At 41.9% G+C, this 19,330-nt stretch overlaps 2 protein-coding genes across 2 annotated transcripts; one reads left to right on the top strand and one right to left on the bottom strand.

Annotated features, from left to right (window-relative positions):
- Positions 1-975: 975 nt before the first annotated feature.
- Positions 976-9,840, top strand: LOC306740710 (uncharacterized protein; the record flags this gene model as incomplete). Its single annotated transcript, XM_079222939.1, has 12 exons — positions 976-1,699; positions 1,905-2,053; positions 2,215-2,346; positions 2,686-2,773; positions 3,226-3,445; positions 5,317-5,587; positions 6,498-7,272; positions 7,482-7,630; positions 7,792-7,923; positions 8,263-8,350; positions 8,802-9,021; positions 9,549-9,840. 12 exons carry the CDS (start codon positions 976-978, stop codon positions 9,838-9,840), a joined length of 3,240 nt encoding a protein of 1,079 aa, XP_079079065.1.
- Positions 9,841-10,498: 658 nt separating this feature from the next.
- On the bottom strand, positions 10,499-18,965 carry LOC306740709 (uncharacterized protein; the record flags this gene model as incomplete). The annotated part of the gene is made up of 16 exons (XM_079222938.1): positions 10,499-10,587; positions 10,798-10,918; positions 12,705-12,843; positions 12,957-13,072; positions 13,479-13,583; positions 13,686-13,759; positions 13,855-13,968; positions 14,107-14,247; positions 14,337-14,405; positions 14,500-14,614; positions 14,692-14,832; positions 14,929-15,269; positions 16,101-16,359; positions 16,679-16,774; positions 16,882-18,347; positions 18,815-18,965. 16 exons carry the CDS (start codon positions 18,963-18,965, stop codon positions 10,499-10,501), a joined length of 3,537 nt encoding a protein of 1,178 aa, XP_079079064.1.
- Positions 18,966-19,330: the final 365 nt, after the last annotated feature.

Genomic DNA, 19,330 nt, shown 5'->3' with positions numbered 1-19,330 from the left:
CCCTGCTGGTACATGTGAGGAGGTTTTAGGAACATCCAGGAGCTCCCATAGCGCGTCTCCACTCCACCTGGCACTGTTAGCAGTCTAAAAATGTACACAATGATCTGATCTTATATAGCTTACACCAACACTTTGAAGCATTTGCAATGTTTTTAAGGCATAAAACTATGGTTGACTAACCTTTTTCCCTTTCCTATAGTGGTAATTACACTCCTGACGGATGCGTTTGACGTTTGGCTCACAGATCCTCGAGGGCTTTAACAAACAAAAACAACAAAAAAGCACATCAGAGTTAAATGAGCTGAAAAAAATGAACCCTCATTCCAAGTACAGCACAGGATAAGTGTGCCCTCTAGTGATACAATGTGAGAAAGGTGTAACAGAGTTAAAAATGTACTTTGTCAGACAGAAGAGAAACATAATTTCAAGTCTTCTGTATGTTTACACTAATGGAAGAAGTGACAAATAAAACTAACTTTGAACTGATTTTAATTAATTAAAGCAAATAAATGCTGGAAACCCATAATTTGAGTCGTCTTCTTCTTCCATGCCCTCTCCACTGTTACAAAGGCATAACGTTGTCTTTTCAGGAAGTATATTTTCACTCACAGATACGATTGCGCTTCTTATTGTCAGCAAAGAGAAGAGCTCAACCAGCATTATCACACTCTTGCTGAGGAGAGATGGATGATATAACACAATTAGAATCTGGGGATCAAAAGTCTGTTCTTATTTTGCGTTTGTGGATTTCCGGTACAGGTTATTTTAGTTTTTAATACCAATTTATCTTTACAGCCATTACCTTTTACCCATAACCACTGGCTTGAGTGGGTCCGTTATCTAATGTTTCATGCAGCATAGAGAAGAGCTACAAGCCAGAGTTCAACTTTATTTAGTTACTGATTCTTTTTCGAGGAGCAGCTTTATAAGAAAGGTTCAGAGCACAGCAAGCTTTCACCCAGACAGACGAGCACGATGAAGCCGTGGCAGCACCTCTCTGTTTGCGTCCTGCTGCTACTTTGTGTGACACCGAGCGCAAATGGAGGGAACATTTTGGTGTGGTACACTGAAGGCAGCCACTGGATTAACATGAAGCCTGTGCTAGAGACGCTGATCGACAGGGGGCACCAGGTGACGGTTCTGGTCCCGAGCACGTCGATGTTCATGAACACCAGTGAGCCTTCTCGCTTCGGCTACGAACCCTTCAACGTCTCGGTCTCAATGGAGACCATACAGGAGTTCATGGAAGACTTCCTTCACTTCTCCATGTATGAGATAGATCATATGAGCTACATGCAGATGTACATCAAATACATGGATCTGATAAAGGTCGACATGCAGTATTATTTGAAGTATTTGGACGGTGTGGTGAAATCAGAATCCATCATGAAGAAGCTGAAGGAGGGAAACTATGACCTTCTCCTGGCTGACCCCCTCTATCCTGGCAGTGACTTAGTAGCAGAGATTTTGGGCATCCCCCTGGTCTTCTCCCTGCGGTTTTCTTTGGCCCATAACTGGGAGAGAAAGTGTGCTCAGCTCCCTGCTCCTCCTTCCTTTGTCCCCGGGGCTATGAGCAAACTAACCGACAAGATGGACTTCTCTGAGAGAGTGTGGAACTTCCTCTTCTATGCATTGCAGGACGTCGTGATTTATGATGTTTCTTGGAAAGAACTCGATAAATATTACTCCGAAGTCAAAGGTGAATTACTCAAATACACAACCCATTCTGCAACAAATATTTGTATATGGACCACATGAAAATGCTGATTCAATAGCTGTAGATTCATTGCACTTGTTTTATATCCAGTCACTTTTGCCAACAATTATATTTTCAGTCAATAATGTAAATTGTCCATCTCATCTTCAATGGGCCGCTGTCATCCAGTACTTTTGTTTCATGACAGGAACACCCACCAGTGCCTGCGAGTTGATGGGTAGGGCAGATATCTGGTTAATACGAACCTACTGGGATTTCGATTTCCCTCGTCCTTTCCTCCCTAACTTCAAATTTGTTGGTGGGATCCACTGCAGACCTGCTAAACCGCTACCAGAGGTAGGGCTGTCTCTACCATCACAGGCCTATTCATATCATTACACCACCTCAACAGTATTCCTGACTTAAACATTGAAGAGAATGAACCCTTAAAATGCTGTAGGAAAGGAAAGAAATTAAAATGCTGGTTTGTTTGCATTGGGACAATGTTATTCTTGCAGGATATGGAGGAGTTTGTGCAGAGTTCTGGAGACGCTGGCATTGTGGTCTTCACTTTGGGATCATTCATCAACAACATCACTACAGAGAAGGCAAACATGATAGCCTCAGCCCTCGCTCAGATCCCACAAAAGGTCAGAGGACAATCTCAATGATTCAACTGGAATTAACTTGACTGACCTCCAAGAGCAGTTTTAGTGGCATAGTCTTGCACTTTAGCTTGCAATTGCTTTGTCACAATGATTATTTTAAAGGTCATCCTTGCAAACAGGCTGAAAGCAGGTTTTATTTTACAACTATATAGTTTGTGAATTAAATGCTTTTTGACAGATGTCCTTAAATGCAACTACTTTTATGAAGCCACTGCTTGAAACTGCAGTGTCAAGTAACTTGCATGCATTATTTAATGTACTGACGTGGTATATTGTGACATAGAATTAGGATTGTGTTTAACAGTGTTTTCCTGTTTATAGGTGGTGTGGAGATACAGCGGAGAAGTTCCAGCAACTCTGGGTGCAAACACCAGAATATACAACTGGATCCCTCAGAATGACCTACTGGGTGAGTAAAGCTTTTAGAATTTGGCAGTTATCTTTTTAATACAATCGGGTATCCACAAAATTGTATTTTTCTTCCTTATTCGTTAGTCTGACAATACAAAATGCTACCAACCTTATGAGAGAAAACGCATTCAGAGTGTTCTTTAGCAAAAAAAGAAGCATGTCAATTCAGAGACAAGGGATTTTCCAACTACTACACATTCATAACACATTATTACAAGCTGGTTTTTCATATCCAGGTTTCCAGACCATGTATCTTTAAGACTTTGGTCCTCCACATGAACTTTCCTCTAGTGCCACCATGAGTTTGACATTCCACACACAAGCATTTTCCTATGTTCAGTATACGTCCATAGTAGTTGCATCATGCCGTAAATAGAAAGATGCATTTTCAATAGCCACTCTTGACTGAGGAAAGTAATGTATGTTTCATAATTGTTTGTGCCCAATCAGGTCACCCTAAGACCAGAGCTTTTATCACCCATGGTGGCACAAATGGGATCTATGAGGCCATCTACCACGGTGTTCCCATGGTGGGCATTCCCATGTTCGCTGACCAGCCAGACAACATGGTCCATGTTAAGGCAAAGGGAGCCGCAGTTATTGTAGACTTGAACTTCATGAAGACTGAGGACCTTAGAGATGCAGTCAATGCCGTCATCAATGAGAAATCGTAAGTTACTTACTTTTCCTCCACTCGTTCAATAAGCCAAGATAGCAGGCAGACACAATTATGGCTTTGTGTTTATTTAGCAGCTCCAAGGACCACATCTTTTTTTTTTTAAACATGGATAGATTTAAAATACTGATGTCAACACATTTTCAGTGTCAATGTCATCCATTACGCAGACTAAACCTGGGGGCTGTGTTGTAGGGAGCAAAAGCTTGTGGTAAGGTCTTCCAAGAGAAATTTGTCCCAGTAGAGGGGGCAAACTAAATAGTTAACAGATCCAATGAAACAGCCAGCAGCACCTTGTCCAGATTAGGTGAACTGGTATTCCCTCGTGAAACTAGATCTTAGAAAGAGGCTTGTAGTGGCTGAGCTTCGTCAGTAAGGTCCCGTCCAAAAGAACAGCACGAGGTCACCGCCTTATGCACCACCACCATCTGCAGGGACCTAGGCTTGCTGACCCCCAACATCGCAGACCCACTATCACCTCTCTGGCAAGTGAGGAGCCATAGCTAGTACAGGAGGTGGAGCGATACCAGCTAGATATAGTTGGGCTCAGAGCAGATCGTGCAGAAGGTCAGAAGGGTTGCAATTTTGGCACCAAAGCTAAACCCTGGGTAAGGTAGGAGTTCAAGGAGGCAGTGGAGATAGTACTTTTGGGTGGCCTCAAGGTAGTTCAGCCAAAAACATAGCAAGGCAAGGGGAAAACCAGGACGTTCTGGCAAACCGTTAGACAGCTCAGAAAAGGAAAGCAGGGATTTGCTCACACAGGAGAAAACTTCAGACACAGACTAGGGGCATTGTTGACCAATGGAAGGAGTACTTTGAGGATCTTGGCTAAGACACCTTTTCACCTGGGAGTTTTGCTCATCACAGTCTACAAGACGTATGTAGACTGTGTACCAAGAGAGCCCTGTTGGAGGGAGTGCTGGCCTCGGTCAAACCTTTGAATCTGCCCACTCCACCGAGGTTGAGTCGATGGATTCGTCTGGCATTGTGACATGAAACGAGTTGACAATTTTGTCTGATATCAGGCAATGGAGCTGCAGGAAAATGGGGGTACAGGGGACGTTGGTACAACCCATCGGGTCCTTATACAACAGGAGTGAGAGATGTGTCCACATTCTCTAAAGGAAGTCAAAACAGATTTTTGTGGATGTTGGGTTCGTCCAGGGTTGTTCCTTGTCATCGATTCTGTTTGTGATCTTAATGTACAGGATCTCAAGGAGGTCTCAAGTTTCTGCGCCAAGTGAAGGAGTTCAAGTAGCCATGGGACAAAATGAACATATTGTAACACAATTATCCTGGCAAAAACATGTGTGAATCCCAATATTATCCTGATAATCAAAAACAGCTCTCAATATGTTGACGGTAAACTGGCGGCTTTAGCTAACGGTACCAACACCGCTAACACTGCAAACTACTCCAAACTACTCCAGAATACAATGGAGAGATTATGCATCTGGCTCAGGTATGGCCTGGGATTTCCAGGGAGGAGCTGGAAAACCGTTCTGGTAATAGGGACTTCTGTTTGGACTCGCCGCTGCTACCCCAACCTTACATAAGCAGAAAATAGGTGGATCGATGAATGTCTCGCAATTGGGAAAGCTCACATTAATAATACAGGAGAAAGATTGAAGGCATGCCATAAAAGCGCCGTGGCCTAATGTAGTCTGTCAGTTCAATTAACACGACAGAGTTTCAAGGTCACAAAGAAATTACAAAACCAATGGCATACTTAACCTTTCCCCTCATATATTGGCTTTCCTGCCGAGTATTTTAGTTTTTAAATACATGATACTAAATAGTATACCCTTCTTTATATTTATCAACATAATTGGTCGCCAAAAATACATTTTCCCCCCTGTTCATAGGTACAAGGAGAAGGCCTTGTGGCTGTCCAGTATCCACCACGACAGACCAATGAGTCCGCGTGATGAGGCGGTATTCTGGATCGAGTTCACCATGAGAAACAAAGGGGCCCAGCACCTGAGGGTTCAAGCCCACGAGCTCACCTGGTACCAGTATCACAGCCTGGATGTCCTGGCCTTCCTCCTCACCATTGTTCTGATCCTCGCACTCCTCTTCATCAAGACCTGCAGTTTCTGCTTCCGGAGGTGCTGTGGTGGAAAGGGAAAGACAAAGGCAAAGAGAAAGGCTGAGTAACTGACTAACCTGAGATGTAGTTGGTAAAAAAAATGATGGGTGAAAATACCAACAATTCACTGGTTGTCTTGCTTGGCTTAATCATGTCATGTAACCACAAATCCCTGGATTGCAGTTTGTCTTGAGAAAAATCTAAAACAAGTAAAAAAAAAAAAAAAGCAAATGACACCAACACTTTGAAGCATTTGCAATGTTTTTAAGGCATAACATTATGGTTTACTAACCTTTTTCCTTTCCTACAGGGGTAATTACACTCCTGACGGATGCGTTTGACGTTTGGCTTGCCGATCCTCTCGAGGGCTTTAACAAACAAAAAACACAGAGTTAAATGAGTTGAAAAAATGAACCCTCATTCCAAGTACAGCACAGGATAAGTGTGCCCTCTAGTGATACAATGTGATAAAGGTGTAACAGTTAAAAATGTACTTTATCATTTCTTCTTTTCAATCTGTAATATTTAAATTAATTAAAGCAAATAAATGCTGGAAAACCATAATTTGAGTTGTCTTCTTCTTCCATGCCCTCTCCACTGTTACAAAGGCATAACGTTGTCTTTTCAGGAAGTATATTTTCACACAGACACGATTGCGCTTCTTATTGTCAGCAAAGAGAAGAGCTCAACCAGCATTATCACACTCTTGCTAAGGAGAGATGGATGATATAACACAATTAGAATCTGGGGATCAAAAGTCTGTTTTTATTTTGCGTTTGTGGATTTCCGGTACAGGTTATTTTAGTTTTTAATACCAATTTATCTTTACAGCCATTACCTTTTACCCATAAATACTGGCTTGAGTGGGTCCGTTATCTAATGTTTCATGCAGCATAGAGAAGAGCTACAAGCCAGAGTTCAACTTTATTTAGTTACTGATTCTTTTTCGAGGAGCAGCTTTATAAGAAAGGTTCAGAGCACAGCAAGCTTTCACCCAGACAGACGAGCACGATGAAGCCGTGGCAGCACCTCTCTGTTTGCGTCCTGCTGCTACTTTGTGCGACACCGAGCGCAAATGGAGGGAACATTTTGGTGTGGTACGCTGAAGGCAGCCACTGGATTAACATGAAGCCTGTGCTGGAGACGCTGATCGACAGGGGGCACCAGGTGACGGTTCTGGTCCCGAGCACGTCGATGTTCATGAACACCAGTGAGCCTTCTCGCTTCGGCTACGAACCCTTCAACGTCTCGGTCTCAATAAGCATTGAGGAGTTCATGGAAGAGTACCTTCAATTCTCCATTTATGAGATAGATCATATGAGCTACATGCAGATGTACATCAAATACATGGATCTGATGAAGGTCGACCTGCAGTATTCTTTGGAGTATTTGGACGGTGTGGTGAAATCAGAATCCATCATGAAGAAACTGAAGGAGGGAAACTATGACCTTCTCCTGGCTGACCCCCTCTATCCTGGCAGTGACTTAGTAGCAGAGATTTTGGGCATCCCCCTGGTCTTCTCCCTGCGGTTTTCTTTGGCCCATAACTGGGAGAGAAAGTGTGCTCAGCTCCCTGCTCCTCCTTCCTTTGTCCCCGGGGCTATGAGCAAACTAACCGACAAGATGGACTTCTCCGAGAGAGTGTGGAACTTCCTCTTCTATGCATTGCAGGACGTCGTGATTTATGATGTTTCTTGGAAAGAACTCGATAAATATTACTCCGAAGTCAAAGGTGAATTACTCAAATACACAACCCATTCTGCAACAAATATTTTTATATGGACCACATGAAAATGCTGATTCAATAGCTGTAGATTCATTGCACTTGTTTTATATCCAGTCACTTTTGCCAACAATTATATTTTCAGTCAGTCAATAATGTAAATTGTCCATCTCATCTTCAATGGGCCGCTGTCATCCAGTACTTTTGTTTCATGACAGGAACACCCACCAGTGCCTGCGAGTTGATGGGTAGGGCAGATATCTGGTTAATACGAACCTACTGGGATTTCGATTTCCCTCGTCCTTTCCTCCCTAACTTCAAATTTGTTGGTGGGATCCACTGCAGACCTGCTAAACCGCTACCAGAGGTAGGGCTGTCTCTACCATCACAGGCCTATTCATATCATTACACCACCTCAACAGTATTCCTGACTAAAACATTGAAGAGAATGAACCCTTAAAATGCTGTAGGAAAGGAAAGAAATTAAAATGCTGGTTTATTTGCATTGGGACAATGTTATTCTTGCAGGATATGGAGGAGTTTGTGCAGAGTTCTGGAGACGCTGGCATTGTGGTCTTCACTTTGGGATCATTCATCAACAACATCACTACAGAGAAGGCAAACATGATAGCCTCAGCCCTCGCTCAGATCCCACAAAAGGTCAGAGGACAATCTCAATGATTCAACTGGAATTAACTTGACTGACCTCCAAGAGCAGTTTTAGTGGCATAGTCTTGCACTTTAGCTTGCAATTGCTTTGTCACAATGATTATTTTAAAGGTCATCCTTGCAAACAGGCTGAAAGCAGGTTTTATTTTACAACTATATAGTTTGTGAATTAAATGCTTTTTGACAGATGTCCTTAAATGCAACTACTTTTATGAAGCCACTGCTTGAAACTGCAGTGTCAAGTAACTTGCATGCATTATTTAATGTACTGACGTGGTATATTGTGACATAGAATTAGGATTGTGTTTAACAGTGTTTTCCTGTTTATAGGTGGTGTGGAGATACAGCGGAGAAGTTCCAGCAACTCTGGGTGCAAACACCAGAATATACAACTGGATCCCTCAGAATGACCTACTGGGTGAGTAAAGCTTTTAGAATTTGGCAGTTATCTTTTTAATACAATCGGGTATCCACAAAATTGTATTTTTCTTCCTTATTCGTTAGTCTGACAATACAAAATGCTACCAACCTTATGAGAGAAAACGCATTCAGAGTGTTCTTTAGCAAAAAGGAAGCATGTCAATTCAGAGACAAGGGATTTTCCAACTACTACACATTCATAACACATTATTACAAGCTGGTTTTTCATATCCAGCTTTCCAGACCATGTATCTTTAAGACTTTGGTCCTCCACATGAACTTTCCTCTAGTGCCACCATGAGTTTGACATTCCACACACAAGCATTTTCCTATGTTCAGTATACGTCCATAGTAGTTGTATCATGCTGTAAATAGAAAGATGCATTTTCAATAGCCACTCTTGACTGAGGAAAGTAATGTATGTTTCATAATTGTTTGTGCCCAATCAGGTCACCCTAAGACCAGAGCTTTTATCACCCATGGTGGCACAAATGGGATCTATGAGGCCATCTACCACGGTGTTCCCATGGTGGGCATTCCCATGTTCGCTGACCAGCCAGACAACATGGTCCATGTTAAGGCAAAGGGAGCCGCAGTTATTGTAGACTTGAACTTCATGAAGACTGAGGACCTTAGAGATGCAGTCAATGCCGTCATCAATGAGAAATCGTAAGTTACTTACTTTTCCTCCACTCGTTCAATAAGCCAAGATAGCAGGCAGACACAATTATGGCTTTGTGTTTATTTAGCAGCTCCAAGGACCACATCTTTTTTTTTTTAAACATGGATAGATTTAAAATACTGATGTCAACGCATTTTCAGTGTCAATGTCATCCATTACGCAGACTAAACCTGGGGGCTGTGTTGTAGGGAGCAAAAGCTTGTGGTAAGGTCTTCCAAGACAAATTTGTCCCAGTAGAGGGGGCAAACTAAATAGTTAACAGATCCAATGAAACAGCCAGCAGCACCTTGTCCAGATTAGGTGAACTGGTATTCCCTCGTGAAACTAGATCTTAGAAAGAGGCTTGTAGTGGCTGAGCTTCGTCAGTAAGGTCCCGTCCAAAAGAACAGCACGAGGTCACCGCCTTATGCACCAATGAAACAGCCAGCAGCACCTTGTCCAGATTAGGTAAACTGGTATTCATACATACAGTGCATTGATTCACATTTTCACCCCTGTATGTCCCTGCTCATAGGTACAAGGAGAACGCCTTGTGGCTGTCCAGTATCCACCACGACAGACCAATGAGTCCGCGTGATGAGGCGGTATTCTGGATCGAGTTCACCATGAGAAACAAAGGGGCCCAGCACCTGAGGGTTCAAGCCCACGAGCTCACCTGGTACCAGTATCACAGCCTGGATGTCCTGGCCTTCCTCCTCACCATTGTTCTGATCCTCGCACTCCTCTTCATCAAGACCTGCAGTTTCTGCTTCCGGAGGTGCTGTGGTGGAAAGGGAAAGACAAAGGCAAAGAGAAAGGCTGAGTAACTGAGATAAAAAAATAATAATCCACAGTTTGCACTAATTTAACCACAATGCCCTAGATTGTAATTCATGGCTTGAGACCATAATCGTCAATTTTTCTACAACTAATTTAAAGCATCCAGTATTCTTGTGAAATAATGTACCATGTGCTGCACTTTGTACTACACTTCATGAACTTTTCTGGAAAACTGAATTAAAATCATGTCCTCTACATGCATAGATACCATGTATTTTCATTTCAATATGCATGTGGTCGTTTGCTCTTTTGACTATCATTGGTAATTGCTTGAATTGCAGACAGGTGTGATCTAATTTGCATAACTGCACCTGAGGCCAATTGACCATTAAATGACAACTGTTGATTGGCAGCTGAAACTTTGTCAACAAAAACACACAGAAAGGAGTTTCATTACATGCCTTTACTTAAATAATACTGACAACACCCCAGACCTTCACAAATATTTTTAGACACAGGCTGCAAATCAAAACTAAATACACAGGTATTACTGCAAACACAAAATGAAGTGATGTCATCAAACGAAAAAATAAACAGCCCTCCCATATCATCAGAACACAAATAGATGTGACATTCAAATATGCATAACAGAGTCTGCTTCTGGTCATGTATGCCCAGTTTGGTGATTATCATGCATTATATCCATCATTTCTTAATTTTTCCATCTTCTTTGACTTTCCATAACATAAGCTCCATGCAGGCAGCAGCATCGTCCTCCGTATCATGGCCACAAACTGGGAGAAACATTAACACCATGTATTAGCTATAAATTACATTGTTCAAGTTTTGGTAGCATTTACACTCAGATATTGTAGACCAATTATAATACATTTCTTTATTCACATTTGGGATTAGTGTCAGTTGTATGGTGAAGTATAGTTTCAATGGACATCCAAATAAAACAGACACTTGTACAGTGGCTGTAGTTATCCATGATGACCCACCACTCTCTTGGATGATCCTCCTGAGGTATTCAGCATTGAGGTTGTTGAGGGTCAGCTTGTGAGGGAGGCCCAGACGGTGAGGGAAAACCACTGATGTGTCTATCACCGTCCCATGGAGCAACTACAGAGAAGAGGAAGATATCTGACGCTCTTATTACTGGGGGTAGTAGCCTCTTTGGAAAAGTGAGTTACTCAGTAATCAGAAGGAATGGGTACAAACTCGGGTAAAACCAGTTGCGTAATGGTATAGTAATATCTGATGAGGACTTAGACCTTTGACCAAAGTAGGTCATATAATGTTAAATGCCAACTAGCATTTGTCAACTCTTACAGAATTTTCTTGGGTGGAAGATATAGAAAATACACCAGTATGAATTTGCTCTACGGCATGAATATTGACTGCATCTTCTACATGCCTCTTTTCCTCCCCCCAAACTTTATCAACACAATATTACAAATCATTGCAGTATTTGTCATCAATCTGCACCAGCAAATCATCTGGAAAGCACTAGCCAGAGAGGTGGAGCCCATGCTTTGTCGTTTGGAAACTAAGATCACTGTCTAACACTATCCGGGGAGAGGGATCCTCCTCTGTTGCTCTCCTGAAGGTTTCTTCTGTTTCTCTGAAAAGTTTTTCAGTTTTTTGGGGCGTGAGGTCCGATGTGAGGTCCTGGGACAGGGATGTTGTACGTGTACAGATTGTAAAGCTCTCCGAGGCAAATTTGTAATTTTGAGCTATACAAAATAAACTGAATTGAATTAAGAAATGGCTGAAAACATTGAACATAAGTCTTTTTTTATAAAAAGGGGCAAATAGGCAAGTGAGTCGTCGACCAAGGAGAACGGTTTTGTAGTCTTTTTTTTATCATATTTTGCAGTTTTGCACAATAAATGTTACCTCTAGACATACTAAATGACATGTTTTAGTAATTCAGTTAGGAGCACAGTAAAGCCACCATGCAGTTGCCACAACAGTGCTTTACCTTCAGAAGCACTTGTATTAAAATTTGTGGAAAAAAAAAAAAAAACGTACCATAATATATACCATTAGCGTCCATTCTTCAAAATGATACCATGATATGAATTTTAGGCCATACCACCCATCCCTATGGCCATACCATAGATTCAGGTCACACTTCCTCTTGGTCAAAGCAGTTATGTGTCCGTAATATGTTGTCATGATTGAGACTCTTACCTTGACATATTACAGCGTTTCTATTTTTAGAGCTTAGATTTGTAAACTTGCCAAAACACTTTCAACTGCTGAGAAAAGCAGTTCATTTGAATTTTGTGTTACATTGTTTGTAATTCTGTTTGTCAAGTTAAATCAGAGTTTGTACTTTCTCGTGAGGTATTTAGAATAGTTTGTCAACATCCTGTACATTCATCCATTATCTTTAACCGCTTACCCTGTTCAGGGTCACGAGTGGGGGTGGAGATACAAGTTGACATTGAGCAAAGTACACGCTGGACATGGCGCCAGACTTTCGCAAGAATTGAACCAGGACCCCGGTACATTCAGGTTATCAATAATGCATATCATAAAGCAAACCTTCTCACTTATCAGCCATCTAGAAAATGGCAATATTACTACATGACTAACAAAAAAAGTTTTGAAATATGCTTGTGAAAAACAATCCAAATACAAAACATGGCACTGAAATGAATAATAAGTATGACGAGAGCATTATGTTCATACTTATGCACAGGGTACTCCTGAAATAACATCAATAAAGTATCTTTGCATGGAAATTGTTTAGAGTTTAGCAAGTGTCCCTGTTGAATGTGACTGCTTGGTTACAGCTTCATTTGGAAAGTCCAACTAATGCGTGTTGTGAAATAATCTATGCAAACAAGAATCACATAATGTTGGGTGGAAAACAGAATAGTGTAGTAATAGTAGTCACCTTCAGGGCACAGAGGTCTGTTTCCAGGCCGTGTCCAATCAAAATGGTGTCAGCGCTCACGAAGCTCAACAAGGTCTCCTGCACCTCTCTGAGGGAGGTGCGGTTACCCTTCACATCTTCCTCACTGATGCCTGAAAACCTTGACAAGTAAAGTGTCACACAGGCTACTGATAAAGAAGCTGATATTATGACAGGGGCGATAGAGTTTAAAGTAGATGTACAGAAGACATTTGGGTCTTTAAGAAACATTACCTGGTGTTATAGTCAATGACCTCATTATCGGGTCTGACGAAGGTGTCGTAGACGACTTGCACACTAGAGTTGACCACCGTCACTCTCGACAGCTCCAGACCATGAATGGTGTAACACTGAGGACAAATATTACCACAATAAATGTCGTTTACACTGCACACTCAAGGCCAGCTAAATATCAAAACATAAAACATTATTTAGTAAAGTCCACCTATAGACTCACTCATTTGTGTTTGTTTTGCAATCAGGCACATGTGTACATTAAAGTAGTTCCATAGTAAGGACTTAATTACTCAGGTTCATATGAAGTGTATTGGGGAAAGTTGAAAAGCTAATGGCAATCCTTTTGGAACAAATAAAGAGGATCTGGTATTACATATCTTTTTATTCTGTCAAATAACTAAAGTCTTAGTCTTCCAAAAACATAGTTACTCTGGTCAAATATATATCCCTATTCTAATGAAACATCCACAAATGAGTTGTGGTTTAGTGCTCAGATTTAAAAAATAAAAAGCTGATCACCATTTCGCAATCCAAGGAGTAGATCCCAGGACAGCTGGTATCTGAGGGATGTCTGGGGACGGTCGACACAAATCCATCCAGGCTGATGAAATCATGGACATGCACCTGTAAAAAAAAAAAAATCTGACATTTACCCACCGGTTCATTTGAGGAGGTTTTAGGCGAGAATCCAGTTAGGGAATAATCTCTCGCTCTGTGTTTTCGTACCTGAAACACCTGACATCCAGAAGTGCCCATGACTGCCTCACAGCAACTGTAGCGGGTCTCTACTCCACCTGGCACTGTTGGCAATTTCAAAATGTACACAATAAACTGATGGTTGAAGCTATATAACACGTGGGATGTTTTTGAAGGCATAAAACTATGGCACACTCACCTTTTTCTGTGACTCCTTTCCCATAGTGGTAATTACACTCCTCCTTACGAATGTGTTTGCCCATTTGGTTCACGGAGTATGTAGATCCACATCGACAGCAGATTCTCTTGAGGGCTTTAAGCAACAGGAAAACAAATCAGTTAAATGTGCTGCGAAAAGCAACCCCCTCATTGCCCTCTAGTGAACAAATGTGAAAATGGCTAAACAATGTCCTTTCAGGGAGTATAGTTGGAGTAGAGCGTTTTCACTTACGGTCTGCACTGCCTTTCTTACAGTCAATAAAAAGAACACAAGAAGCCGGTTTCTCTGGGTTCTGGACAGGATAGTTGCTCTCAACCAGCCTTTCCTCAGTCAAAATATGGTCCCTCAAGCTCTCATACAGCGCCATATCATCTGGTGGAAAAAATACAGTCGCTGAGAAGCTGCCATAGTATTTGAATGAAATGACAAATGCATTCAAATGAAAAGGAACTAATTCTCACCATTTCCTCTACTTTTAAGATCAAGTGAAATGTTTCCTTTGGATCTTTGGCTTTTGTCTTTATTTTCGTCTGCAACAGAAAAAATTTAAATGGATTTAATATTAACAAATCATATGTTGCATTACAGTTCATGAAGAAATATTGGTTTTCCAGAAATGTTCACCTTTAGCAGTAATGGCACTTTGGTTCTTCAGCCTCTTCAGTGCATTCACTGCAACACTCAGATATTTGAGTTTGTTCACACTGCGATTGTACACGGCCTTCTCTTCAGCAAGTGCCTATCAACAATAACGGGGGTTAGAAATGACTAGATTGTAGTCCAACAGTGAGGATTACATAAGTGGCAAAAGGTCACCTTTTCAAAAGCTTCATTAACATTTTCTGTCGTCTTGAGGAACTCCTCTGTAAACATGTTGACATAACGCTGTCGGATCTCATGGGGCACTTTCTCTTTGGCGGCCTCGCACTGCTTCAGTTTACGTTTAGTAGGCACTGGCTAAAAGGATAATAATTCATTATTAATAAGCAACAGAGGAAACGTGCCTCAAGTCTTTGAAAACGGCCCCAACAAAGGCTGCTTTACACTTCTCACCTTAACAGTGGTATGGACAGCAGCTTGAGGAGGGGCGAAAGCAGCTGGACTTGAATGCGACGATGCAAAGGCCGAGGCCAGCGAAGGTTTACGTGCCGGTGCAGGAATGAGCACAGGTGCCGTTGTGCGGTATCTTTGCAGAGGAATAACTGCAGGTGGATGGTACATTTGTCTCATAGAGATAGTGCCTGTATGCACTTGACCGATTGGGGTAAGCGCTGAAGTAACTTGGCCGGAACTGGAAGTGACAGGCAGAGGGAAGATGCCCTCCGGGAGGATCAAGTGCAAGTTGTTGTCCGCTCCGATAACGGCAGTTCCCAAAGATATGTAGTTCATGTGAGCTGCGGAATGAGACAAGAACACGCATAACGCAGCCATGCAAAGCAACTATCATACACCTTAAGAGGAAACATTTTGCATACAAAGAAAAAAAAAAAACAGAAAGAAATGCGACTTGATCTACACATGAAGACAGAGCATGGTCTCATTTATAACCGTACGCACGTACGTCCGGAAAGAGGCGTACACCAGTGGTGATCTATAAGAACTTAACAGGAGAATGTGTGCACCTGTACGAAAACTATGTTTGCACATTATGGAGACGGGAAATTGGCAACGCAGATCGTGAATTGGGGCCGGACTCTCAAATGTTTAAATCCACTTAATACGACGCGTAAATTGTAGATTCACGTCGTCTACATAAACAATCAAACCAGCTGTGTTATTTATGTTAGTGAGCCATAACTATTCCATAAGCACCTTTCAATTGTAAAAGATTCAAGCCACTTCAAATCCTCAATATTTGCAGAATAGTTTGTCATAATCTTCTCATGGGCTGCTACAGATTTAGTTTTCATATAGATTTTTTTGTTGAAAACACTGCAGTGTTCATGACTTCATGAATTTATTTGATAGGAACAGATGCATTACACGGACAAACTGAAAACAGTTACTGGATGCAAGTAGAGAACACACACTCTCTCTCTCTCTCTCTCTCTCTGGAGGGACCGAGTGCAAGTGAACTACCTACACCAGATCCTACAAACGATTTTATAAATGGGACCCCACATTTTATTTAACGTTTGTACTTAGACAATATTTGATGTTGACAAATTAATGGTAATCTTAAAAAAAAATAAAATACCTTCATCCTCTAGCTAACAAATGCTTACCATTTTGTACAAGAGCAGGCTGCAGGTTTTCAGGAGTTTGAGTTGAAGGAAAAGATACACTCTGGATCTCTGGCTTCCTCTGACCGGTGGAGGAAACCACAAAGGCCTGACCACCTTTAACTGAAGCATTCAGCATGGAGGCTCTCTGCTGTACCTGCTGGATCTTGGCGGTGATGGAGGGCTGGGAGGCAAATCCTGACACTGACGGTGCACGCAGAGGAACCAGCACCTGGGGCTGAGGTCTGCTCTTAACCACTGGCTGCTAAACAGAGCGGATGCATCAAATAATGCCTTTAAAATGATAATTTAGGCTTAAAATTTGGAAAATTGCATTCTCAAGTGGACAGTGCCCCCAGACAAAATAGGCCATTCTGAAATATGCATCTTAAATCTTTTATATATTGTACAGCATGTGTGAATAAACAGATTCATTTGATACATTTTCTCACCATAACGTTTTAATGGTTTTAGGAAATGTACATGAATGCACCATAAAGTAAAGTGTACTTGTTTGAGACTGAAAAAAGGCTGCAACAAATATGTATTTTTAAAGAAATAGTTTTGAAAGAAGTACGCACCTCTGTATATTTGGCATCATGAGCCACCCTCTTCTTTCCTGGCAGTGCTTGGGGTTTGACGTTTAACTTTGGCTTCTCCACGTCCACAGCGCCAACCTAAAAATGAGTGAATGTAAAAAATGGTTGAGGAGAAACTATTGTTACACTGCAAGGGTTGGAGAAATGCCTTCATCTTGAATCTGTAGTGGCCACAGGATACTTACCGATATATCAGGCTGCTGCTCCTCATTTGCCTTATCCTCATTTGCCTCCATGAAGATCCTGTAGCATTCCTCCATCGGATCACTGTCGGACAGCTCCATTTCAGAATAGTTGAGCTCATCTTCATCTGAGCTGGATTGAATAACTACAACTTCATTATCTTCCGTCACGAAAAGCTGTCCAGTTGACGCGGATGATAATTCGGCTCCGATTGCCGAACTTGATGCGGCTGAATGGACTGAAGGTGGTTCTGCTGGCACCGGGTAGCTTTCAGGTGCAGCAGCTTCACCCTGAAACCATCCTTGCATTTTGCTTGACATGTTCTGGCTTTGTGGCAGCACTGATGACCACTGACTACCAACGCGGTCCTGAGATAGCTGCTCTGCTGTCTCGACCTGCTTGGCATGTTGCCTGCATGGCGAGCTCGAGTTAGCTGGAGCTTCATAAAAAAGTGAATTCTTTGGTGGAAAATTATGTGGATTCATTTCCCCAACACAAGGGTCACACTGAGGAAATTCCACCTGAAACGTGAGTTTATCCTTTTCCACCAACAGATTGTTGCAGTTGTGATCTCGCAGGTCTGTGGTGGCAGGAGGACTCACAGGTTCAGGACTTTGCTCCACTATTTGTTCAGCAAGAAATGTATTATATTTCTGACTTTCACTTGGCACGTCATCTGAATAGACAGTTAAATTACCTGCACTCCCATCAACTGGTACGTTTTCACATTCTTTGTTTTCATAAAGATTAAACAGAGCTTTGTCGTTTTCTCTACTTTTTTCAAATTTTGATGCAGGGAGAGTTGATGCCGTGTCTGCATCTGCATTTAGAAGTAAAACAGGCTCGGTTTCGACCTCCTCCAATATCTCCTTGAGGGATTTGCCAGCAACAAAATCAACAGGTTTCAGTGCTTTTGCTCTCTTTTTGTCAGGCGAGGGAGGAATGTCAATAATCAGGACACAGTCTTCATTAGAGTCATCAAATGGCTCTGGAGATGGCGACAGGGAAAGCCGAGACTGATGTGCGACTGGCTTCTTTTGGTCACTAGGTACAGCGTTTCTTGCCCTTTTCAAACCTTGCGCATTTTTTACTTTTTGCTCGTTACCCGATGAACTGCAAGATCGCAAGCCAGCAGAAAAATTGGACAGAGGGTCATACTCCAAATCAGTCCTTGGTTTTGAGCTGTCAACCACGTACTTCTTTGTTCGGGAGTATGTTCTAGTAGAGTCTGTGCGTGACGACAGCCCATAACCTCCGTCTACATTTTTACCTCCAGTCTCGGACTTGGAAAGAGAGTAATTAGGTGCAGTTTTAATGCCGTCTGCCAGTACGGTCTGGTAGCGGGACAGTCGCCTCTGCTCCTGTTCCACCTCGTACCTCACGGTTTCAATCTCCTTGTTGATTCGCTCCAGCTCCTGGAGGGAGTCATCTTTGGTCTCATCATTCGATGGATAACCAGTTTGCTCTCCTGCACAAAAGGAATATAAAAAAAATAAAAATAGGACTCGTTAGTGATATAATGGATTACAATACAGGGTGAGATTGGTTTAAATACAAATAAGATGTGGAGAGTGCTGGTGTGGTGACATTAAACTGTGTGCAGAGCACTACCATCATTTGTGTTTTAGTTAAGACAATAGACCCCAAATTAATTCAATATTAAAATTAGATAGCTTCTTAAATTGCTGGGGTGAGACCAAAAGAGTGACAAAAAAGAAACATCCCAGAGAAAATGTGAAATCATTTAGTTTTAGTTACATTTCCTTCCCATTTGAATGTAGCATTTTTGAAACTTAAAAACAAGTGTCACATTTTGTGAACAATTTAACACACTTTAGTCTGAAATTACTTTCAGAGTAAACTTTTTAAGCTTTTACCAGACAAAGGCAACACCTGAAAGTGTTGCAAGCTCACGTTATGCATCAAGGCACTGACCTGCAAACTCAAACGTCGACGAATGACACGAGGCACCAAACACATCCCGCATCTGTGTGGCATGTTTGTACAAACAGTAAGGCCGCTCACAAAGCCCACGTTTTGAAAAAGGGCAACTTATACCAGCAAAAAGCCCAGACGAGGGAAACATCAGGAAAAAAGACGTCCACTTTTACGACACGTTTTGTTTAGCTAATTGACTGTCGTGCGGCAGGTGAAGTTCTCGTGACGTCAGCCTCGTTTATAGGCTCTGTTCAAGTCGCGAGACGACCGATAAATGAAATACAAAATTATTTTTTGTCCTTGAATATGAATAGTTTCGGGAAATAAAACTAATTTAAAACAGCCATAATTACAACAACAACAACAACAACAACAAACCAACAAGCCATGATAGTATGTCAGTATATTGCAGTTCATTGTGTCGCCGTTATTCCTCCGCGCCGGCAGGTGGCGCTGCTGCGCATAACTGAACTGGGACCCGCGCAGTTCAGGAAAGGACTTTCTCTGTTTGGT

The sequence above is a fragment of the Taurulus bubalis genome (genome assembly GCF_910589615.1).
Source record: "Taurulus bubalis genome assembly, chromosome: 8".
NCBI lineage: Eukaryota > Metazoa > Chordata > Actinopteri > Perciformes > Cottidae > Taurulus > Taurulus bubalis.
Note: the sequence above shows the minus strand (reverse complement) of the source record. Positions and strands in the feature narration are given on the sequence as shown.